The sequence below is a fragment of the Corapipo altera genome, unplaced genomic scaffold (assembly GCF_003945725.1).
Source record: "Corapipo altera isolate COAL_440 unplaced genomic scaffold, ASM394572v1 45, whole genome shotgun sequence".
NCBI lineage: Eukaryota > Metazoa > Chordata > Aves > Passeriformes > Pipridae > Corapipo > Corapipo altera.
Genome location: NW_020884877.1, coordinates 7201291 through 7226740, shown reverse-complemented (window position 1 = coordinate 7226740; position 25450 = coordinate 7201291). Strand labels below are relative to the sequence as shown.

The 25450-nt window shown below is 38.3% G+C and overlaps 1 protein-coding gene across 1 annotated transcript; it reads left to right on the top strand.

The window, feature by feature from the left end:
- Window positions 1–3497: 3497 nt before the first annotated feature.
- On the top strand, window positions 3498–24510 carry MPP4 (membrane palmitoylated protein 4). The gene is given in 23 exon segments (XM_027636466.1): window positions 3498–3509; window positions 4110–4176; window positions 4179–4253; window positions 4810–4931; window positions 5844–5921; window positions 6639–6719; window positions 7283–7414; window positions 8053–8134; window positions 9287–9372; window positions 10362–10433; window positions 10881–11077; window positions 12189–12253; window positions 13021–13038; window positions 14061–14099; window positions 14832–14852; window positions 16027–16041; window positions 17479–17520; window positions 18309–18479; window positions 19278–19358; window positions 20317–20410; window positions 21220–21328; window positions 22934–23068; window positions 24054–24510. Coding segments are annotated over 23 exon segments (1986 nt in total). The 3' UTR covers window positions 24246–24510.
- The last annotated feature ends 940 nt before the right edge of the window (window positions 24511–25450 follow it).

Here is a 25450-nt window from a genome sequence, read left to right as displayed (position 1 = left end):
CTATACATTACTGATATATTTTGCCAAAAGTAGGTTCACTTCTTAATTGTACCTGTTTTTAGAAACAGGTTAGGAAACTGCCTGTTCTGATATGCTGGGAGATAATGTAGATGAAAGATATGTGACGGATATGGGACTGTAAGACAAATCCTTTCTTTGAACTACCTAGGTATGTACTTCTAAGCTGATTTAGTGCCAATGTGGTGGTTGGTTTTTTTTAGGGGGGTTTTGGTTTCTTTTCAGAAAGCCCAAGCTGTTGTCAGTGAACAGCTGGAAGTAGAGCTGGCTGCCCCTCATGACAGTGTGCACTGCACCCAATTGTTCTCTGGGTGCTCTTTAGGAAGTGATGTTTTAGTGGTGTTGCCCTGTGTAAACAAGGGGCTCTCACCACCACTGCAGCTGGGAGGTTTTGCTTCAGAGGGAGGCAGCATGAATCACTACTGAATGGATCTCATTACAAAGAGTAATAGCATAAATTGTTCCATTAGCAACCTTACATATGCAGGTGTGATTCTGTGAAATCTCACAGGATGCCTTACATCAGAACATTTTTTTAGTCTTCTTTTTCAAACTCTACCACCTCTGACTTGTGTTAAGTGGTTTTTGGGTTGAGATAACAATATACAGTTTCAAAGTACAGGTCTTTATCTTTGCTTAAGATATGTCAACGTATTCCACTAGTATTTAGAGTTGCTGTTGTAGCTAAAACACTTTAAAGTCTCAAAAAGTGTACAAAAAGCAACATGGTTCTTTACACTGACTAGAAAAGGAAGCTGACAGACTTCAGTGATGAGACTGGCCTAATTACATTTATTTAATGCAGAACAAGAGAGTCCTGAATAGGGCATGTCATTTGAGGTGCTGAATATCTCTTATTACCAGTTTTTGCTTACTCAGTTTGCTGATTTATAGTGGCTTATTTGGAAAAAAGGGTTTCTCAGTGTTCCTTGCCCTCAAGCTAATTTGCAGTCTTCAATATGCAGTCTTCAAAATCATTGATTTTGGCAAATTTAAAGATATGAGTAATTTTCCTTGTTAAAAGTGCTCAGTAACCTTGTGAAGCACATTAACCAAAAAAGTTCATAAGAGTGGTGGGTGATGTTCTGGGTGTCAGGTTCCCCGGTGGTGTCCCCTTTAGAGGCTTCACAGCATGCAAATTGTCCATTTAAAGATAATTCTGAGAACTGTATTAAAAGGAGGGCTTGGGCCCCCTTGCAGCTCTAGCCCTGTATCAATAAGAGCTTCTGGTCTGTCTGACAAATAGGGTCAAGGAATTTCATATTCTACTGCTGAAGGAAGCCCTGTAGCCCAAAACTGGGATAACTGATGTTTGTAGACATGAGGTGACTGGCTCATTTTGACTCTAGGTTCTGGTACACTCAGCATGGATATCCAGTTCTGTCCCTAATAACAGGCAAAAAGAAATGTCTTCTATTAATGAGCATCTGTAAGTGCTTGCAATATGTGTGAAGGGGAAGGACCTTACACTGGCTGGGAGATTAGTCAGGTAAGCCTTTTAGCAAGAATTTCCATCTAATTTATTTAGATCCCTGGACGAGGAGACCCTGAGCTCTGGCCTTAGAGTCTGCCTAGATAAAAGTCTTGGGAAATAAAGACACAGTAGTAATTGTAAGTTTGTTTGAACTCTGACCTTTGTCCTTAAGCAAGCAATCTAGTAGGTCTCTTTCTAGGGCACAGAAGGCAGATATTATTCTTCCTCTCTTCTGGTAATGACTTTTTCATCATCTGCTGCTACTGACAGCTTGTGAAACCAGGCTTCACAGTTGGAAGCTGTTTTGCTTTTGTTGTGTGAAAATATGAAACAGTTATTAATATATAACTGAGGTGAGCTGTGTTATTAAGAACTTGATGGATTTTGATTTTTGAATGCTGCTTCTGCTAGTGAGAGCATAAACTCTGTAGTTTAAGATGACAGCAAAAGTTCACTATTATCCCTGGCAGCTCTCCGATAGCTATGCCCAAGGGTTTCACCCAACAAGGCAAGCAGTCACCATTCTGTAGCTTTCCCAGTTTTTCTGGGAAATCTGAGGTCAACTTTCAAGACAAACTGTGTCTAAAACTTCTAAAGACACTCAAGTTTACCAGAAGCTGTAATGCTCTATGGGGAAAAAAATTAATTCCTTGAGTTTTTAAAGGGGAAACGATACTGTTAGTATTTTAGCATCTCCAGAAATGTTGTTGTTTGTCTCTGATTGCCGTGTCTCCAATTAAGAAACAGGTTTTCATGACTAGATTTATATGGCCTGCTTTGTTAAATCCATCATTAGGCAGATCAACTAAGCTTAACAAAGGGGAAGGCAAACTCTTAAAGGAAAAGAACTCAGACCATTGAAAAATATTAAATCATTGCAGCTCAAACCTCAGTTGTATTGGGGGAGGATGAAACAGTATTTTTGTGAGTCTTTGAAAGAAGTAATCATGATTTTAAAAGCAGTCTTTGGATTAGAATTTCAATAAGATATATCACTGAGTATCCTGTAGCAGTATCTTGAAATGAATTGCCCAGACTCAGTAATAAAATGTTTGACTACTGATTTTTCCCTCCCTTAATTTCCACTGCCTTTTGAAAACAGTTCTATGATTTAACGGGAGAGAGAGGAAGCATGTTCTAAAAATAAGTATTGCGTGCAGTAAAAGTGACAGTAATGCCTTCTGCTTTTGTAAGCAGATCAAGATAATACTTTTCCTGCTTGTACCTTTGCTGTTTTCTGTCCACAGAGCAATCTAGAGGAAAATGGCTGCCTTTTTACTCTACTAGTCCAGGAGATAAACTACTGTATATTTAACAGAATTTGATAAAGCTTTCACTGTGTCACACTGTGGTTCACTATTGGCTGAAGTGCTCAGGTGTCTCATGTTACAGTTGTTTTAACTTGTAGTCTGAGTCATCTCTTGCGTGGCCAGTTGAAACGTTTAACTCTTTAAGAGTAATCTTAAAAATACTGGTAATCATGACACTAAATTTGTATCTAGTGTGATTTGAAGTTAGGTCAGCTAGGATGTAATGAAGTTTCTGGATGCTCTGAGGTATAAATGCACCGTGTGCTGTTCCCTGGGGAATTGCCATACTTGTTTCAGAAGAAGAGTTCGGAGAATTTTCCATAGCAATCCTGGACTGCATTGTTTCCTATGAACAGCAGATTGCAGAACTTCTTCCATTTTTAGTCTAAGGGAACATTATAGGTTAGTGATAATTTGTCACAGAATTTTAAGGGAGGGAAGGAATTTGGAAGAAAATTTTAGGAGGCTTATATTTTATGTGTGAAAAGGTCATGCAACATGGATACAGATTAATTACTAAGTGTTGGCTTCCCACATTACTTAAAAATGCTGATTTTAAAATTTAAAGAAAAAAAAAGGTAGTTTCATGCTGTGTTTTATAATGAAAGAAAACAGTAAACTTTTTTTAGATCAGCAAATAAAATCTTTGATTTCATCTCTCAAAATAGCAACTGATTGTAAATTGCCTGAGAGAGATGTTGATACCAGTAAGGTAAGGAGTGTGATTTTTTTAATTTGGTTTTGCACTTTTGAGTTTGAATTCACCATGAGGAAATAGAGAAAAATAATGAAATCTTTATGGAACAAATCCTTCAAAGACCTTAAACTCCAACAGTGACAGAGGCAGGGATCCCTTTTTTCAAAATCATGTCTTTGCTCAATGAAAATTCAGTAGAATCTCCATATTCCTTCAGTTTTAATGTTGTGTCAATAACAAGAGGAATTAAATGTAATATGTTCTTCAATATGATGATTTTCTAATCTATATTGATATAAAACAAGATTTAAGTATTTGGAAAAAATTGACACTTTCCATGGTAGTGCACTTAAAAAGCTAGAGAACACAAGATGTACCAAAAAGCTTGCTACTTAGGTGACTTAATGAAGCAAGCAAATGACAATTCCATAGAGGAAAGAAAATGCCATATAGCAGTTGAGGTTTGTCTGTCTGCATTGTGAACACTGCTGAACTTACAGGTGGGACTCATGTATTTAATTTATTCTTACTTGTTGTGCACTTTAAATATCAATGATTGCCTCCCCTTGTTTGAAATTCTGCTTTCTTGTCAATCCTAAATACCTGACAGTATTCTGAGTTGTGTGCTCTTTTCCCTAGTTCAGCATCTCTCTTTGTGAAACCTACGTGGCGTGAATGCCATATTCAAAGAGGGTGGAATCTCCTTGAATAAAGGAGAAGATGGAGGTGCCAACAGTCTGCAGTAAAGATAATGGTACTCATAACTTTTGCATCTCTTTACCAGTCTTCTTTCTCTTTGAAAAAAGTTTTATTCCTTGGTCTCTGTAACTCTTCTTCCATTGAGTCATGAGAGAGATGAATGTGACTGAAGCATTACTACTTAATAATTGGAATGATTCTTGGTGTTTAATGGTGGTATGCAGTTAACTTAAGAGAACATCAGAATAGAATATCTGGCATTTGTTTATGGCTTATAAAGTCAAGAGTTTTTTGTTGTTTTACCTCTTCTCAGTAGGAGGTACGAGCTTGAACCCAGACTGATACATGTGAGATTCCCTGTGTGTTTTTCACACAGGTCAGTTGTAACTTGTTAGTATTGACCTAACCCTGCTGGTTAATAACACAGTAAAATAACTCTTATGCAACAGAGTTGATTGCAGGGAAAAAGCAAAGCAGAGAGAAAATGTTTGTGCATTTTGGAGGTATAAATTAAGGAAAGGTGCTTTTTGAAGGCCTGGGTCACTGTTTGGCTTTGGTTGGTCTTCTCTTTGTACTGAAGTGTCTTGCGCTTTTCTGTTTCTTGGGCTCAGGTGTATCTCATGTTCTGACTCTAGTGCTGCAAGAACTCAGTTTGCTCTGTAAGAGAGATGTCAATGGTGTTGGCATGTTGTATGACCTGCTCAGATCTCGCTGGCTGCAAGCACTTTTAAAGGTAAAGTAATATGGAGCTGTGAAAGCAAAGGTTACCTAGAGAGCAAGCCTTAGGGAATAGCTACTTTATTTTGCCATATCAGGACAATAAATGCTTATTTACACTGAGTGTTGATAGTCCCAAAGTCAGTCCTAACATCAGCAGTCAAGGTGGCCAAAACCCTTCTGCTCTAAAGGAAATGTCTTGGACATTTAAACTCTTCTACTTTACATGTCTGTACTAAGGCCAAGGGACAGAGACATAGGCTGAACACAGTGTTGATCAGCTCTCTTTTCTATTCTTAAATCTCTATATGGCTATTAATCCCACTTTTTGGGTTGTGAAATTGTTTCTTCTATTTTGCATCTCACTGATCTGATATGCAGGTTTTTTTATGTTTTGAACAGAGTTTTGACCGATGTTTCTATCCTGAGCAGAACTGTACCTCTGAAACAAATTCTGTACCAATTCTACTTTTTGTCTAACAAGGATTTTTAAAATCTTTACATTTTAAACAAGAAAAACTTGTAGTGGATAAGAATGCCCATAAAGGCATTTTAAATACAGCAATTTGTTTTAAGTTAAATTTACTTTGTTAATTATGCCTGCAACTAGAAGAAGGAAACACACTGAAACAGAGAATTGACACTATCAGGCTATTGATGTGTGTAATCACCTTTTCTTATTGGCAAATTCAAAACTACAGTATAACTGGCTGGCTAGCTGATAATATGGAAAGGCAGTGAATTCTAGACTCAATTTCAGATGCATTAGACATTAAGGATTTAGATTGCAAGCTCTTTGGCTCTAGTTGGACTGAGAAATTTCTAGAAATACAATGTTGTCCACTGTGTGTTGTGTATGTATCTATATAATCGTGTGAACAGATCAATGTTGTCATTGCATTGTCTTGTCTGTCATGGCCTGCAACAGATTTATGAATGCCTCCAGCACTATCTTGGAAAAAGACCAGTTCCTGTCACACTGCAGGCACGTGCATTGAATCGTGAGGTGAGACTGTGTATACAGAGTTTATTGCTTTACTTACTCATACCAAATTAATCAACTTAGCTGCAGGTAAGTGTTCTGGTATTTATTTTGTGTCTCAGGTGATGTCTCACTATACAAAGTTATAAGATTCTCTCTTTGTACATTTTTAAAATTACTTGACAACCCTTACTGTGTTAAGAGAGGGGGCAGGAGAAATGGGTACAACTGTGCTCACTGGACTACACGAGTCCTGGCCAGTTTAATGAACACACAGTATTTGTTTTAGCCACTGACCAGGTATTTTTCTTTCCATGTAACTGTGTGGTTCAGAATTAGGGCTACAATCAAGCAGTCTGACATGAGGCCTTTGAAAAGCTTTTTAGATTTTTCTAATCATAATAGCTGATAGGTTCTTAATCTTTTAATTAGTGGGAGAGTTGACTCTCCCACTAAGTAGAGAAATTGAGACTAGTGATGGAATTGGTTGAGGGATAGGAGCAAAAACTAATTTAGAGCACGTGGCACTGCGCCTGAACTAAATTAAGCCTGGCTGAATGTTGCGCAGCTGTGGTCATATTGTCCGGTTCTAGACCAAGCCATATGGACATCCTCTGAGTCATAGAGTGTGGGGGGCTTAACACTGTCTCCATATCATATTCCTCTAATTTCAGTGTAGAGCTTTCTAAGCTAATTGTCCTCCAGAATCCGTCTCCAGACTTTCTCTCTTACGTTTATCAGGTGGTAGAGTTACTGCGCGAAGCCCCCCAGTCTGGAGAGATCAAAGAGCTGAGACGACTCCTGCGGGCTCCACACTTCAAGGCAAGTCCTGCATAAGGAAAGGAAAAGTTTGCTCACAGACCTGCCTGCATTTGGAATGGAAATGGATGGGCAGCTGTTCACAAGAGCTGGCAAAGGAGCCAGAAGAGACGTAGTTAATAAATCACAAACTAACCTGGTTGTGAAATCAAATGTGGACTGTGTATCTGAAGTACCTGCAGTGGGCTGTGTTTTATTTAAGGGCTATGTTTGAAAGATGTTCCTTGCAAAGTTTTAAATTATGGCCAGTTGATGCAAACAAATATAACCAGATTTTCCTTGAAATTGCAAAACCTGCGTTCTTTACCCTAGAGCTCCAAACAGAAATGTTTTATCTTTTTTAAGTTTTCCAGAAGAAGCATGGAGAGCAACTTTTCTTAAAACTTTATTTCATGGTTTAATTTTTCAAGTGGAAACAAGAAAATATCAATGTGTGCAAGGGATCTGTGTTCACATAGGAACTTATTCACTGATTTTTGTTTTCTGACCAGTCACTGTTTAAAGCTCTGCTGTTGTATGATCTTTGCTTGTGGGTTGGTTGATTTGCTAGGTTTTGTTTGTAACAGGCTTTGCTGTCTGCTCATGATACTGTGGCCCAGAAAGATTTTGAACCAACCCTTCCACCACTGCCAGACAACATACCTGAAAATGAAGAAGCTATGAGGATTGTCTGCTTAGTGAAGAACAACCAGCCTCTGGTGAGGGAGCTTTCTGGTATCTGTCAAATTATCTTAACTTAGACAAGCAGTGATAATGCATCAGATGCATATTGGTTTCTTTCCAGGAACATCACAGGGATTGTGAGCATTCTTGTCCAATTTTTACAGAATCACAAGGATTGTTGAGGTTGGAAAGGGCCTTAGGAGCCCATCTAGTCCTGCACAGTGCAGGTACAGCTGGAGATGTCCAGTGCCTTGTCTGCTTGGGGTTTGAACATTTGGCAGATGCATTTTCACTACGTGAGATAAAAACCAAACTGAATTTAGAGCTATTCCCTTGGCCAAAATAGAAATGGAGGAGAGACTCTGAAAGTTCTTTAGAAATCATTTGTGCTCATAAGCAGCAAACATTGTATAGCTTAGTTAATCTGTTTTAGGAAAAGATAGCTGTAGTATTGAGATTGTCTGTAAGAATCTTACCTGTCAATGTGGTTATTTTAGTGTGATGGAAGTTGAGGACTTAGTACTAATACATTATCACTATATCCATGTTGTGGTAAAAAAGCTGTGTCTTTCAGTGCCTTTTTGTCACTGTGAAGATCAGACTTGTGATAGGGAAGGAAACTTACTGGGGTCCTTCAGTGACCAGTGTGCTTTTTCTTTGTTCCTTTTCCCAGGGTGCCACCATTAAACGCCACGAGATAACAGGGGACATCACGGTTGCCCGTGTGATCCATGGTGGCCTGGCAGACAGGAGTGGTACGTGGAACTTGAAATAAAGTGATACATAAAACTGAACTTAAAAAATAAGATATTTGAAGTAAGATAACAGCTTAGCTTCTACAATTACTGTTCCATTATAGAGCAAGAAGGTGTGTATGTTGGACAGCTCTGTAAACAGTGATACGCTGCAGTGACTTTGATTCCGGCTTCATTAGTTTTCAGATGAATGTGCTTGTTGGAGACTGAGTTGAGATACAAATCCAGTTTTCAATAATTTTTCTTGGCACCAATACCTGGGTATCCCAAACTGCAATGTGGTATGAATGCCAGCAGCTCGTTCCCTAATGGACAAATGGAAAACATCAGTCATTTGTGATTCTGTAAGATAATGGGCTTTAAGGAATATGTAGTAATACTTTTTGGCACTAGTCCACTGAACATTTTGACAGCATTAGTTGCTAAGCAATCTTCCAAGGAGTTTCCTTGGAAATGTTACTACTTTGTCATCCTAGAATTGAATGTGTTCCATGTCCCTTAGGAAATGTAATGTAACTAAAATGTAAGACATCTGAAGTAAAATTCAACTGTAATCGTTATAAAATCGTTCTTTTTAGTATTTTCTGGACTTTGTATAGAGCAGAAAACCCGGCTTGTTTAAAACAGCTGATTAAGTTCTGAGTTTGACTAATGTTTTAACTGAGTTAAAGAAAAACAGAAACAAAAACAATGTTGTGAAGATTTTAATGTAAAGGACAGAGAGGAGTCCCAAGGTCTCCCACTGCACCTGGAGTTTTTGAGGGTCTGGTTCCAAGTCTCATGGTCTACTGATATAATGGGTTAAGCTAGCATAGGTTCAGAGGTTACTTTGGGAAATGGAGCTATATTAAAATGTTTATGCTATTTTTAAGGCAAATCATCAGTAGAATGTAAAGATTTTGTATGGGGGAGGTGGGAGGAAATAAGAAAACTGAAGCATACACAAGCTTTTTGTGACCCACAGAAGTCTGCAGTCCCCTCCAGGGGCAGTGCAGCCTAAATCCAAAATGCCTTCCTGCATACCTGCTATATGGAAACTTTTGATGCTGACTTTCAAAGCTGTGGTATATCTGTGTGACCCTGCCTTGCCTACCCAAGATAATCCGTGCTGTGATTAAACTGCTGCTGTTTTCATGTTTGCTCTCACTGTAGGGTTGCTGTATGCTGGAGACAAACTGGTGGAAGTAAATGGAGTTCCTGTTGAGGGACTTGAGCCTGAGCAAGTTATTAATATTCTGGTATTTAACATTTTTAAAATATTTTTTCTACTTTGTACCTTAAGATCATCTGTATGCTCTCTATTTTGCACACTCTCTTACAGGAGAAAGTCTGAAATCTTTAACAGAAAATTTAGATTGTTTCCTTACTGTGGATGAAGTTCACAACTGTTAATGAAATCAGAATATATGAAACCAGAATTAAATCTAACTCCTGTTCTGGACAGAAATCAACTTAATTGTGACTGTTCCACCTGCAGCTTCTGGGAAAAATACTAATTTGTTCAGACTTTACTGATTCATAATTTTTTTCTGGAAGGGCCACTCAGTTAACATTCCACAAGAAAGTAGAGGAAAGGTGCTGCTCTAATAAGAGTCCATGTTACAAAATGCACTAAAGCAGAGCGAATGAGCTTGTAAGCTCATACCTTACTTTGCAAAAAAAGGGCAGTGTAATTACTGGTGTCAAAATTCTCATGAAGAAATCTGTTGAGATGTCCCTGTTATTTGTCATTTTACCCATAACTTTTCAGGGTTCTTCACTGCAAAGTATGAAGTGCCAGTCAGTGAGGTATTTCTATATGTAATCATATCAAGTCTATGTATTATTGCCCTGGTTGTACTATTTCTATGTATAAGAACTACAAACTCTGTTGGAATGATTAATTATTAAATATTTTCCCTCCCCCCTTTACATCACTTGTCTAACCAGACCCTGCTGCTAATTTAAACAAGATTTCAGTAGAAAGATTTGGTATGAGTTAATGCTGAGATTATATATACTTATAATGAAACATTTAATTAAAAAGATTTGGCAAAACTTTGAGGTTTTATTCTTGAGTTTCCTTTTGGAAAAAACATAGTATTGACACATTGACTCTACCTAAATTCTATCTGTAATACAGACATTATAGTAACCTCAAAGCCATGTTGTGTTAAGCTTGTGCTGCCAGTGTTTAATTATTTATGTTGAATACCTACCATATTTTAATCCTTTTCTAATCACTTAGGCCCTGTCTCAGGGGACTATTATGTTCAAATTAATTCCAGTTTCTGATCGGCCTGTCAGCAACCAAACAACAGTAAGAAACATTCTTTTTCTTTTTCCAGATTGTTACTGCAAACAGTTACTGCAATAATGCCTAATTGTGTGATACAAAGAAATGATGTTGCCTAGAAGTTTATTGCAATCCTTAGGGTGTTACCTTGCTTTATGGCCACCTCTCAGCTGACATCACTATGTTGTTGCTGAACCAGTAAAGACAGTAAGTGGAAATGTAGTTGTGTAATGAGGACATTTTCAGAGTGATCTACAGGTTGAGGGTCAATTATTTTCATAATGTACGAGATGAATTGTTTTTTCTTCCCTTAATTAACAGATAGAGTTTGGGGCTTGATCATTTTAAAACTTTGCTTCGTCCTTAATTGACTTTAAGTTGCAGCAAAATCTGACTCTTGTGATTGTAAAGCTCATGTTGCATCTGTTCTAAACCTGTCTTCCACTTACTCTTGTATATTTTGTTTACCAGCTTTATGTGCGAGCAATGGCAGATTACTGGCCCTTGCAAGATCCTGCCATACCATGTGCTGATGCAGGTTTGCCTTTTAAGAAGGGTGAAATACTCCAGATTGTGGATCAGAATGATGCTCTCTGGTGGCAGGCCAGGAAAGTTTCAGATCTCAGTGCCTGTGCTGGACTCATACCCTCAAATCATCTTCTGAAAAGGTAAAGAATTCAGTTTTCCTGATTTCTAGTTCAAAAATTAGCCAGTTATTCAGACTTTTTTAATTTAAAATTTTCCCATGTTTTATAGCAGTATGATTCAGAGAGACATCTGGCAAACAACTTTCCTCTCTCTGTTCTCCAGCTTCTTGCTCTCCTTCCCTTAAGAGCACCTATGTGAGAACAAGCTTTTGAAAGCATCTGCATCATCTTAAATTGCCATCTAAGAAGCTGGCAGCACTTGTCTAGTCTCTGTGCTAGTTGCTAAGTCATCTAGCAGAGTGTAGCAGCTGAAAGATTTGTGGAAATGCAGGGACTATTAAGGACCATCATCTATGATTTAAAAAAAAAAAGGCAGAGGGAAGAGTGGAGTATTAAAAGTATAGTATTTTTTTAAAGATTTCCTGTGAGGCATGAGTGACCTCTTCAGCCTTAGTCACAACCAAGAAGACCAGACTAAAAGAAAGGATAGAGGAAAAAAACCTAAAATGCTCAAGGAAGAACAAGGGTCTCTTGGCTGTTATTTTCTGCATAAATAGCCCATTATTTTTACTCTACACACTTTCAGAATCAGAGTTCCTAAACTGCTGTAGCACACTTCTCAATTCGATCCTGTAACCACATGTCCTGGCTGTGTCACCCCCAGGATGACATAAGGCTATGTAATTGTAGATGAGAAGCTCCACTTTGTACTATAATAAACCTGCCTGTGGTCTGTATAGTGAAAGTTGAAATCAAACTGGGTTTGATTCAGGCTGCAAGCAGGAGGCTCTGTGTAGTAACAGAGGCAGTAGTACTACTGCTCCTAGCAGTAGCACATTCTTCTGCTTCCAGGTGTGTGTACCACAGTATGGCTTATATTCCTGTCCTTTCATATAAACTCTAAATACTTCTGGGCTGCTGATTTGGGAATCACCTTTCAATAGTTCTGATAGCATGTTGCTTTCTTTCAGGACTCTGCAGTGAGCTATAACTTTGATAATGTTTCAATCTTCTTGTCCTCCCTCAGTTCAATACTGATTGATCTTATGTGTAAGCAGTGAATCTGGCTAAAGCATAGAGTGCTTGTGGTCTGTTTTCTTTCTTTAACTGTGATAAATTTATTTTTATGTAGGAAGCAGCGAGAATTCTGGTGGTCTCAGCCCTTCCAGCCCCATCTCTGTCTCAAATCATCAATGTGTGAGTGAAAAGTTACTTGAATGGTACAGTAGGAAAGAAAGATCTTGTCTTTGTTTCAGGGATACTAAAATAGAAGCTCATACAATTCAGTTTGATCCAAAGACATTGTTTCTGGAGCCATATTTTAACCCCAGAAGTGTGTTAACTGTCTCCAGAAAAACAAATACCTGATGATAATTGTACCTGGAATACTGGCAGTGGAGGTGGTTGTCTCCAGTGTACTTGGGATCTGACTGTGAGAGAAGCTGTGAATTCAACTTTGTCTGATGTCTGTAGGATTTAGGAGCTCACCAGGAGAGCCAGTTCTCTCTAGGATAAGTGGGTGTAAATAAGTCTTGAGGTGACAATTGTAGCATCCTGGCTTTCCAGTTCTGCACTGAAAAGCGCCATGCAATGTTTAGAATGTTTCTTTGTCATCAAAGCTATTGAGAGAAAGTTGAAACTTCTTTTCTTGTGACCTAAGATAAGCTATGCTGCCCTTTAGTTTATTCACAGTAACAATCCAGAAATATCTGCCAACTATAACTTTCTGTAAACATGTAATTACTCCCAGACAAAAAATGTTCTTCCTGTTTTGTCTCTCCCCATTTTCTTCTATGGTTCTTTATGGAAGTACAAAATTTTTCTCCTGTGATAAATCCCAGAGGGAGTATGTTTCATTCCCTAGGATTCTTCTTGCACTGATTGCTTTGTTTGTTAGAGCTGAGGCTCTCTTTCACCATAATATTATTGCATTTTAACTGCTTCAATGGATATGCTGTGAGCAGTAAGCACTGTGGAAGAAGGTAGGAAATCTTATCTGGACAGCACTGTATTTCTGTACCTGGAACCAATATAGCACATGGCTTTAAAGGCTTTTTAAAATGTTGGCAGAAATGAGGCATTTTGATAAATACATGCAAAAGAAACCCAAGTTCTTATTGTGTTATGTGCTTAACATAATGGAAATTCAGCCTTTTTTCACCTGGAAAGGTAGATGCCTACATTGTCTTAAAGTGGAAACCTTAGCTATGCATTATCTGTTAGGGAACTGACAGTTTGGATGGGTTCTTTGGGAAAAGAAAGGCAACATTTCCTCTCTCTCTTTTCCTCTCCCTCTTTCTCTCCAGAGCAGCTCTGAGAGACCATTTCTTTAAAGGATACTTATGAGCAGAATGGGGTTGACAATTGCCCTGTAACTGCAAAACAGCTCCCACGGGGCCTGTCTGGAGGGGCACAGGGACAGAACACACAAACAGTGCAGCATCCTGAGCCCATGAGTTTGCCCAAGGTTGTGTGATCACATTTCAGAGACGTGAATGGATGTGGGCTGGGGACTGAGAGGGAGCTGAATCCATCTTTTCCTTTTCTTCCTTGTAAAAGTAATAATAAAATCAACCAAACATAATGCTTTCCTTGAGTGTAGCATATTGGGAAGATAGACTTCTAAAAGCTATAGGATAAAAAATTCTATTCCCTCATGGTAATACTTAATAAACGGATATCTACTGGATAAACAGACTGACAGCCATGTTAAACCTTTCATTATTTCAAGAGGAGAATTCAAATTAGACATGTTTGCCTCCCTGCCCCATGTCCTTCAGAGCACTCATTTAAAAAGAGCCTTGTGTTCACTGAAGACAAGGAACATCAGTAAATTGGAGTTAACAGTTCAAATCCTTAAAGATGTCTAAATCTAAGATGATCTGAGCTTCACGTATTTTCTTTCTGATGTCTGAGTTCAGTCTTTTAAGATCTGTAAGGTTGTTTTTCCTCCCCAGTGTTTTTCTCATTCAGATGAATTTTTTTTCCCTGTGTTGATCTGTAGAGGATGACATGCAGATTGACGAGAAGTGTGTGGAAACAGGTAACTGAATTCACTTAAGATTATTTTATTTGCTTCAAGGAAGTAGCTAGTTAAAAACCTTGTTTTATTTCCCAGACAAAACCCCTTATTCTCCTAGTGAACTTAATGACAGTAAATTCTGTTTGTCATACCTTGGAAACCTCACCCAGTATTAGTGCATTAAAATGAGCTATTTGCAGTTCTGGTGTACAGTGCTTATAGTCAATTATTGTGCTGAAAAGAGGAGCAGTGCAAAAATACCTGCTTGAATGAGATCCAACCTCTGATGCAGGTTTTGGACTGTGGCTGTTAGGTTACCATAGTTTTTTGCCTACTGTATATTTAATGCCACGGATTATTGTAGTCTTGGAGAACCCACACAATTCATTGTCAAGAAACTGATCTCAGGAGAACAGGGTTTTAGGCACTGGACAAGAATAGGGTTTCATATGTGAATATTATGTGTGAAGACTAAAAGCAGCACAGCTTATTCTTCCTTCTCCCAAGGTAATTCAGAGAGCTCTCCTAGAGGGATATGTTCCTGTAGGACTGGGTGGAAAGAGATGAGGCAGTTAATTCAGGTATGGTGAGCTGTATTTTGCCACCTCAGAGTAGATGGATCTGGGGCAAGTAGATGTGAGACAGACAGATAGGAGCTGGAAAACTGATCTCTGATTCTGAAATTCTTTAGAAGGAAAAGAATTAAATTTTGAATTTATTTTAATACCTTTGCTATCTGGACTACTAAACAAGATGAAGAAACATTTGAGTCAGGTGAGTTCCTCTGACCTAACTCTAAATCCCTTGATATTGTTCTGCTGAGAGAAGGGTGTCCAGAGACAAACAACTGTCTCAAAAACAAGCAGGTGACAAAAACCAAGATGGTATTTTAGCTTCAGAAGCTATTCTGGCTTGAAAAGCTATTGTGTGAAATCCCATTGCCTTAAGTCTTCCTCTTGCTTTCTGATTCCCCTAGTAGTAAGGGTTTTGCCCTGTTATGCCACAAGCGTGAGTGTCTCTTCTCGTGCATCAGCACCAGGTCTGTTTATCAAATCCTGCTCAGTTATACCCGTGCAAGCTGTGTGCACTGATGTCAGTGCATAATTGGATTACTTCAGGGTAATATGGAGGCCTGAATCCCCAGTGCCTCTAAGAGCTGACGTGGTAAAGAAGAAAGCTGTTCTGGATTCCTGATTGTGTGCATGGATGGCACACAGGAAAGAGAAATGCTTATAAAATTAATTATTTATGTTTAAAAACATAAAATCAAACCGATGTGTTTTTTTTTAATTTCGGATAGAGCTACTTAGTTACAGCATGTTCAGAGTTCTGCAAACTTACATCTCCTACAATAAAACTTTTTTTCTCTAGAAGAACTCTACTGCTAAACTTCTCATTTGAAATAGTTGGTAATCTTGTGGAGAAAACGTCATTCGACCTTACACTTGCTCTTCTCCACAAGGTCCCTACTTGCATCTTCTTCTCTGATCACAGGTGGTTTGTTCTCTTCCACCTCTCAAGCAATGCCCAAAGCTTTTAGGGCAGAACCAGCAGGTCTCCAGGGCAGTCTTTTGTTTCCAGGCTAGGATGTTTCTGATAGCTGCACTTGGGGATTACTGTAGCAAATCCTATTCACTGCTCAGTGCTGAGTCAGCTCTCTGCTGCATCTACACAGTCAGAGGAATAAAGGTGCAAATATTTGCTATTCTACATGTAGATGTATTTTGCAGTACAATACTGACATAGATGCTGCAGTTAAGTCTCTCATACTTTGAGAATTAAGAATTCACCCTCAAAGAGGCATATTTTAGATTTAAAGTCTGCAGTACCTGTTTTCTACATTCCCTAAATGCATTGGACAATGCTGGTTGGATTTTTTAAAAAATCATAGTATAGACTGTCTTCTCAAAACTAATTGTTTCATGTCTGTCTCTATCTGAATGTGCAGAGGAGCTTAAAGAAGGTAACATAACTTTTTTCTCCCTGTCTCCTGTAAACAGTAATCTGATAGAATTTATCTGTGTTTATTGCTCTACCAGGAACTCCCACTCTTCTTGCAGTACCCAGTAGCTGAATTGCTTGTTCCCTGTAGGATTCCACACTGCACTTCAATACCATAGAACAGAGTGTAGATAAAGCAGAAATACATAAAAATATTTGAATGATGGCTCAAGAGACCTGAAGATAGAAATTATACAGGCATATGTCAGCTGAACAGTGCTCTGAACATTGCCCTGAATGAGCAGTTTTGTGCCAAGTAATTTTTTTCTACAGTCATAAACAAGTTTTTAGTCCATATAGAAATGTAGGATTAAAACTGTAGAGGTACAAGTAGTGAAGAGTGCATAGATGTGAAAGAGTAACTAATATGCATCTAATTTTGTTTCCATACTTGCATGCTTATGAGAACTGTAAGTCAAAGGATCTAGTGCTAAAAGCATTTCACAGTTTGCAAAAGAAAATGTTCCTTTCTTGAAATACTTACTGCTTTTAAAGACATGCCTATGTCTTCTGTATCTCATTCTTGCTTTAGTAAGGCCTAAATAAAGGGAATCCACAGTTTGGATAACTACATGCAGGATTAGGAGGAAATTAGGAGTCCTTTTTGAAGAGAAAGCTGAACACTGACACCATTTTTTTCTTCTTGGTTATATGTTTTCAAATCACCTTTCTAAAATAGTTTCTAAACTTTTAGAGTATTGATCTATTGGGAAATTGGTATTTTTGAGCCTTATGGAATAAGGTGGATTTAATAGATTTAATTTTTTTAAAAATGCACGCAGAATTTTAGAAGTCTCACCTGAATAGTAAAGCCTTCGTGAGGAACAGCATGAGGATGGGGACAAAAAGACTCAGAGAAAATAGATTAGGCTGACATGTTGGAACAGAGATGCAAGTTGCATTTTCCAAACATGCTGTTGGGCAGAAAGTTAGTTATAAATTTTTTGTTTCTGATTTTGAGGAACTGACTTGCTGGTTATTGTTTTAACTAAAGAATTCTTGTAAGCTATGTTTTCACTTTAAAAGCTTAAATTAGGTGGAGGTTTTTTCAGTAATTTCAATTTCAAAACATTGTCTGGCATCTAGTTATCTTAGGAATTAAACAAATAAAATGGTGAGTTTCAAGTATAATTTAGAAAGTACCAGGACTTTCTAAGTTGTTTTTTTTTCCTCTTACAGAAACATTGGCCCTTTGAATTGGTCATTGGTCATGTGAAATATTTTAATATTTCATACTATGGAATATTGTGCTTTTTAAAAATTATATTAGGCATAGTATTTCCATATGTTTACTGAAACTCTTTCTTTCCTTTGGAACCAGCAATAATTTTTAGCCATCTAATTTATAAGCTTTCACTGTTCCTTTTTATTTCATGAGTATTTGTTCTTTTTATTCTAGAAGAGGAAGAATTTGGTGAATTTGGTCAACGAGTCTTTATTGGTATGCAGTGACTAAAGATAAGTAAGATAACTAAGACTTAATCTAGATTAAGTGCTTGTCTGAGGTTAAATAAAATGCTTTGTTCTTTATATCACCTAAGGACTTAATGAATGGAATTTTGCTTACTCTGTTTTCCAAACTTCAAGAAGTCTCTTTCCTTGTAATAATGCTAATTCTCTCCATTTAAATCTGTCTTCCTGTTAGGTTTCTACCAAGACTTGGCCACTGCTATTTAAATTTGACTTCATGATTAATTTTGCATAGTGTTTTCTGTCATCCGTTGAGAATAATCATGAGGGCTCTTGTTAGAAAAGCAGACCTCTCTGTGAAGTTTTCAGAGTTGGATGGTAAAGTGGGGCCACAAAACTATCTCTGATACTAAAACTTAGTGACCTTTAAAATACACATTCTGGAGGCTGGAGCAAATGTTCCTGATTTGCTTCACGAGAGCGAACCAGACACACTATCAAAAAAGTTGGCCTGTTCCCTAGGGATGCTACATGTAGTCGGAAACTTCTCCTTCAGCTTGTTTTGGGGATCTTTTGGTGGTCTTTAATTCTGGTCTAATTTTCAGGTGACTTTTGCCTACTCTTTAGCTGTCATTTAATGCTCAGAGGTTCTCTCAACCTGTCAGATCAAGCGCAGCAATGAAATCCACTGCCATTCACCTTGCAAAAAGCTCACAAGGAGTACTATGTTTGTGGCTTAGGAAGAGACCCTCCAGGCTACAGAAGTAGTTTTCTGCATCTCGGGTGTGTTTTCCAGTCCTGATGTCTTTGCCCTCACAGCTGGTTTCCGTAGGAGTATGCGCCTATGCCGCAGGAAATCCCGGATCAACCAGCAGTCGTGTTACACTCGGTGCCCCAGCAGCTGCTGCAGCTCTCTTGCAGCTCCCTATGAAGAGGTGGTCAGGTACCAGCGGCACCCAACAGACCGGAACAGGCTCATTATACTTGTGGGTAAGGGGTTAATCACCTTCTCAGGCCAAGTTCACAGCCTTGTGCCAGAGGGGAGGAAACAGTCAGGAAACAGTGGTCTGACCCGCTGAGGTTTCCTGCAGCTGATTGCAGTGGTTGCTGACTGTGCAGGTAGCTCTCAGAGCAACGTTTCAAGAATCATTGTAATTTGACCCCATTATTGATTTTAAAGTTTAATGTAAGTATCATCTTCTTTGGTTGAGATAATGAATGTTTAAAAACAATAATAATAATAAAGTCCTTAGAAGAAGCTGTACAGTTATGAACGCTGGTTGATAATGCAGTTTAATAGGGAAGTGGTTCAGTTTTATATTCAGTTGGGACTGAAAAAGATGAGAAACTATTTCCACTTTATGTGGAAACATTTCTACAACCAGTGTTAAGTGCATAGATATGAAAACAGTAAGAAGAATGTTTGAAATTTAACTCCGCACTAGAACAATCTCAGTCATGGACCATATGGAAAGTTAAAGATGCCTTTAATAATGCTTGCTATAGGAAATACTGAATTAAATGGGCTGTAGGCTCCCAAGTAGACTTTGATGTCTCTCTAGTAGACTAGATAGTGGCTGAGGGGAAGCTGCTGTTCCAGAGTGTACCAGGGTCCTCATAAATCAAACTGGGTAAAGGCAAATCCAGTGTCCTTTCTAAGTCTGAAATTATTTGATAATTTTTTTTCTTTTAAAATACTATTGCTGAGTTGTCTCCTGGGTACAGCTGTATTGCTGGGAAGTGATTTGTACCCTGTTAGTAATATTAGCTGCTTTTCCAACTCTCCAGGTCCCGCAGGAGTTGGTGTGAATGAACTAAGGCGAAGGCTCATCACAAGTAACCCGCGAGAGTTTCGAAGTGCCATACCTCGTATGTCATGTTTTTTCCTCTTTCCCCCACTACCTCCTTCAAACATGATTAGGAAATGCCAAGTACCTCCCTCTTACCTCTGTGTATTCGTACACTCTTTGCTTTATGGCTGTTTCTTCAGCTCCATTGAAAGCCAGTATTGTTTGCTTTCATAAGGATTAGTTTAAAATATTATTTATCTCATTTTGGCAAATCAAACAAAGGTATTTTCAAGTCCCAGCTCCTGAAACCCTTGAAAGTTTTGCGTAGGTAAAAGTTATCTGCATGATTTTGTTTAATCTTGATGTTTACTTTTCCTAGACTTAAAAAAAAAAAAAAAAGTTTCTGGGGGATACTGTAAGTTCATAGTGTTTAAGTGATCAGATATGAGAATGAAGGCAACAGAAGCTGGTGCTTAATAGGCTTTGCAGCTTTCCTTATTAGCCTTCTAGTCTCAGATGAGACTTATGTAGCTTAATTTCTGACGTAACAACTGAAATTGTTTCTACCTGTGCTTAGTTGGTTCTTGAGAATTAGATAACAAAACAGGAAATTATGAATCTGAAGCTAATTGAAAATTCAGGACTTCTTTTGTGCTTAAGATCCTAGATATGGGCAAGGTGCAAGTGTGGGAAAGCTTGTGGGATTTTTCTGAATGACCTTTAATTAATTTTACCTCAGAGGTAAATAAAAAAAAGTGCAACCAGTTCCAAAGCAGTTGTTTGAGTCAGCTATTTGGATTAAACTTCTTCCATTCCAATAAATGCAGTTGTGCTTTGATAACTTTCAAGATCTTGCCACTGGGAAGCCATTAAAGTAGACAGGGCTTTTGCTTTGGATTAACAAATGGAAATAACTCATGTTATTGTTTAGGAAAATACTGATTTATAGTCCTTTGTGAAGTTCTCATTTTCATTTATAAAATTAGAATAATTTAGTTGCAGCTGATTTTTGTGTGTGTGTGTGTATCTCCTTTCAGACACTACTCGTGTTCAGAAAAGTTATGAAATGAATGGTCGTGAATATCACTACGTATCCAAGGAAACTTTTGAAAACATGGTGTATAGCCACAGGTGAGAAGGAGAGATGAATTACATTTCTGTTACTTAACATGATCCAAGAAAACACAGTTTTGTATTTAGGTCCCAAGTCTGGGCTCCTCCACTCTTACTATGTAAGTTTTTGCTGTAAATTTGGGTCAAACTACTTGAGTCAGTTGCTTCAAAGACTGTGTTTGTGCAGTTGCAAATGGTTCCTCCACACTTAATCTTAGAATCCTTCTAAAAGAAAGTGGGATCTCTAGTCTTGAGCTCATTAGATGTGTAAGTTATGAGTTCACAACTCTCCTGGAAACCAAACTGCTTTTGAAAATTGAGCAGTGAGTCAAACCTGTTCCTGGCCTACAGCTCTGTTGCAGGATCTCTGCAGTGATGACATCTGAGCAGCTGAACTGTAAGGGCTAAACATTAAAAAGTTATCTGCTCCTTTCTATACATTAGTAATCTCTCTAAGACAGACCAGCTCAGCACCAGAAGCTACACTCATCTCAAAGCCAAGTGCTTTGAGGTCTTTGGATTTATGAAGTTATTTGTAGTATATAGTTGACAAGCATCATTAAAATCACAACCTCTAAATGCAAAATTTGTAACAACACGATGAGTAAAAAATGCATGTTCTGGAGATGTTGAATTGTAATGGTTTTGATTTTGTGTCCAGTGTAGCAGGGAAGAGCAAAAGGTGAAGGTTATTCATCAGTGTTCACTATGTTTTATGATCATTCAGTCCTGATCACTGGATTACATTTGAAGATTTCACCTTTAAATGGAACCTTTTTGAGTCTCAAATGCTCTTTCATTGTCCTTCTTTCTCACCCCTGTTGCAGAATGCTGGAATATGGGGAGTACAAAGGGTACCTGTATGGTACCAGTATTGATGCAGTGCGAGCAGTCCTCGATGAAGGGAAGATCTGTGTAATAGATTTAGAACCACAGGTGAGTGGTAGAGGGGAAGGGAATCTTCTGGAAGGAAAAATAATTTTCTCTACATTCTTGAGCTATTGGAATGCTGTCAGTTGTTTTTGTCTTGTTCTTCACTCTACCTCATGGTTCTTTGACCCAAGATTATTCTTTGCGTGGGTCTCGGGTGGTGGTGGTGGTGCTACAGTGACAAGTATGTCGAGGCAGTCCATTTATTTTCAGGTCAGCAGCTGCATGACAGTTTGGATGGTACAGAAATGAGTTTTCATGCTTGCTTAAAGTAAGGATTATTCTTTCATGGGGAGACTGTTGCATGGGATTTTCTCCTCCTCCAAGCCCTGTTAGTTGAGAATTCTGTCCTTCTGTCACCAATCTCTGAATACCTTCTGGTAAAAGCAGCAACTATTAAAGTAATCAAGCAGAAGCAGGGCATTACAGTGTGCCTCTTTTTCTCTTCAGAAGTAACAGCTAAGAGTAAGCTGCTCCTTCACTTAGATGCTATTCACATTTTTTTCCTTCTATCTTTGCACTGAATTTGCTGATGAAGATAAGGGTAATAAAAACCTGGGCTTGCACATATCTAAGGTACTTAGAACTGCGTCTGGCAAAATCTCACCAATCTTCTCTGGATTACTTGTGTTATTTAGTACTTAGGAGCTGTTTGGGCTATGGTGTTTCAACATCTTTTCTAACCAAATAGAAAGAGAAACACCATATCTCAGTAAACCTTGGATATTTCCCTCTAATTACACAGAGTTGGTGTGTTGGAGCCTTAGGTTAGCAGTGGTTTGTGCTGCTTAAAATAGATGTTAAGTTACATGACCTGTGGGGGTACTACTCAAAAACTCAAACCGCTGTAAGAGGCAGATCAGGTCACACCTTAGTCTTCAGATCTAAACATCTCCTTGGGTTTCTTCTGTTACATTTTTAAGCAAAGCGGTGGAAGAGAGTTGTTGGATGGTGGGGTGTGTAATCTTACCACTTGAACAGATGTGCCACTATCAGTTTTTTAGGGTTTGAGTTTAAAGGACAAGTTTTGGGAACGGTATCAAGTAACAGCAGTGAGGTAGGAGAATTACTGCTGAGTTGCATACTTGATTTTATATCTGGTGGCTTGACCAGCTTTACATGCTATGATTTCTTTTTCTTCTAGTTCTCTCCATTGCTCTGTAGAAATTTGAAAATGCTTATTAGCATAAGGGAATGTTACATAGAACAATGATGTCTGAAAGCAGGATACTTTCAATATATAACAATACTGGTGTGCTTGTTCTAAAGGTAGCTCCCCAACAGTTAAAAAAGCACAGGTTTCAAATGCATCTTTAATGTGTTGATTGCAGAGATCTGTTAATGACTCTGTTCTGTCATTCACTAATGTTGAAAGCATCTCCTAATAAGGTTACCAAGCAGAGTTAAATGATCCTTGTATGGTACAGTTGGTTAACAGTATCTGGTCCAGGGATTATTAGTGAGACCATTTTCAAGTAGGTGTTCCTGACAAAGATGCCTCCTAGGTCTGGAGATAACAGCACGTTGTAAACAACTGGCTTTTTTAATGGGAGTAAAAGTGGGATGAATACACTTGAAATACTTAAACTTCATTTTACTCTTCATTTGCAGGGCATACAGTTAGCCCGGACTCATGAGTTAAAGCCCTACATTATATTCATCAAGCCACCCAGCATAAGCTGCATGAGGCAGACTCGTAAAAATGCCAGGATCATTACAGACTATTATGTGAACATGAAGTTCAAGGTGAGATTTAGGAATAAAAGAGAATTGAGTTTATTAATCTGAGATTCTGTGTTTAGAACACAATGCACACTACTATCTTACAGTGTTAACTCTTAAAAAAAGATGATTGTGTCTTTAAGATGAAATCTAATTATTCTTGTCTCATTTGGTTGGGATCTTTTTCCCCCTCCAGATTTGCTTTGAAGCATAAGGGTTGTAATTTGTATCTAGGGGACTAAGGCATTTTTCTTCAAAATGTCTTTAAAGGAGAAGCTATTTTGCATATTTTTATTTTAATTAACTGCCTTGTGTCAACATTTGAGTCAACACATATATTTACTGTTTGCACTGAAATACCTGGAATGCACTTCATTCAGTAATTTAATAAACTATTTTTTCACATATTTGTAAGAATGTATTATTAGTTCACATATGCTTAATAGCAGTATAGGTATCAATTCTATACTTAGTTCTATAGATAAAAAACAAATCTGGCTTGTAGGAAATGCATACCTTATATTTAGAGTGTATATAGTGCTTTGTCACAATTGCTTCCGTGCAAATCATAGTCAAGTTTAGCATCTTAATGTTTTGAAGACCACAATCCATAACTGTATGGAAATGAATCATAATGGCCTCAACAGAAAGAAACATAATCACTGGAGAAATAAAATCTGGATCAGAACACAAGAATTAGTGGATTTGCCTTCCAGTCCCTAACATTCTCTGCCAGCACTCATCATTAGAATAACCTTTTTGGGGCAAATGGAGCATACCATACACAAGGTACTTCCTTGGGAAAGGTGTGGCAGTCAGCCCTGTTTTGGAGACTTGGAACTGACTGTAGCAGAGGTGCTTTACATTAGCAAACTGTAAATGAAATAAAGTAGACTGGCACTATCTATTCACCTCTTGTTTATGTGAGCCAAGGTGCTCTGGAGATGCTGTGCAGGTACGGTTCTCTACACAAATTTTTTAAGTTTTATAGACTTACTCTGTCTCACAGGAAGAAGATTTACAGGAGATGGAAGAATCAGCTAAGAAAATGGAAGTTCAGTTTGGTCAGTTCTTTGATCAAGTGATTGTGAATGACAATTTACAAGAAGCATCTGCACAGCTGCTGTCTGCAGTACATCGTGCACAGGACGAGCCTCAGTGGGTCCCTGCAATATGGATATGCTCAGACACTCAGCCCTAATTCTGAGCAGCAGGCAGCTTCTGAAAGATTACAGCTTATGTTTTACTTCAAGAATAATCCTAATGTCAGGATTGCAAGAATTTATCTTTGTATGTAAGGGATTTGGAAGAGGATTAGGAAAGAAGCTGCTACAGGAGATATAATCATACTACATTCTGTGTAGCTCTTGAGCTTTTTATGTTACAGTTGCATCCACTTTTGTACAAAAAAAAAGGAAATATTGTGAGCACTCAATTACAAGAATAAAGAAAAATCTATTTTGTTGGATGTGTCTGTGTAATTTGCTTATACATAGGTTCAGAAAAGTCCTTTCCTTTCTTTTTATCATGGTCATTTTGGTACTGTTATACCTGTACATGCTGGAAGCCTTACTCTCACAAGAAATATTCAGTCAATATTCAGTCCAGAGTGTGTTCTTTTGGCTCACTGTCTGTGAGCAGAGAGTGTTATTTATGATGGTATTAGTTTGCTGCTAGTCCTTTTTACCTTTTCAGGTAGGAGTGGTGTTGGCACAACATTAATTCCTCCAGAAACCACAGTTACCTTCATAATACATGTGATATGTCTTTTGTTTCATCAACTCAAGTAAGTACAAACTGACAGAATATGGACTTAGCAAAGAGGGAAACAGTGAGAAATCCTTTCTCTCATTGTTTTGTTCTATGGTAGCAGACTCTCCTCATCAGAGGGTGTGGTGCTTGTGGCAAGTAAGTTCCTCACTCTCTCCACCTCCCATGGCAGCTGTCTTGCCCTCTGAGGAACACAGATTACTGTTCTGGTGGCCTACCTCACCTTGGAGGAAAATCAACAAATATAAGTAAAGCAGTCTAGAAAGTGGTTATTTAAAGTCAAATATTACAGCTACCAGCATGCCTGCTTGTTCTAGAGCCAGAGGTTGTATTCCTTGTTTAGAGATAAAACGGGAGAGACTGCAGTCCCAATATGTCACTTATGTGGGATAAGCAGAGTGGAGGGTGAGGTAAGAGCCAGCTCTGTGCTTCTGTGCCATGCTGGTCCCAACTTCTGCCTAGTCCAGCATTTGTCGATTCTTTGTCTTTTTTCCATGTGTTATTTTCTACTTTTGTGGGTTCCCCCCCCCACTTACAGTGCAGAACTTCATTTAGCAGTCTGTGACCCTGGTTACAAGCTGAAAAGTAGGCCAGAAACCTTTTTCCACTTTCGAGCGTTTGATTTTGCTCGCCCGC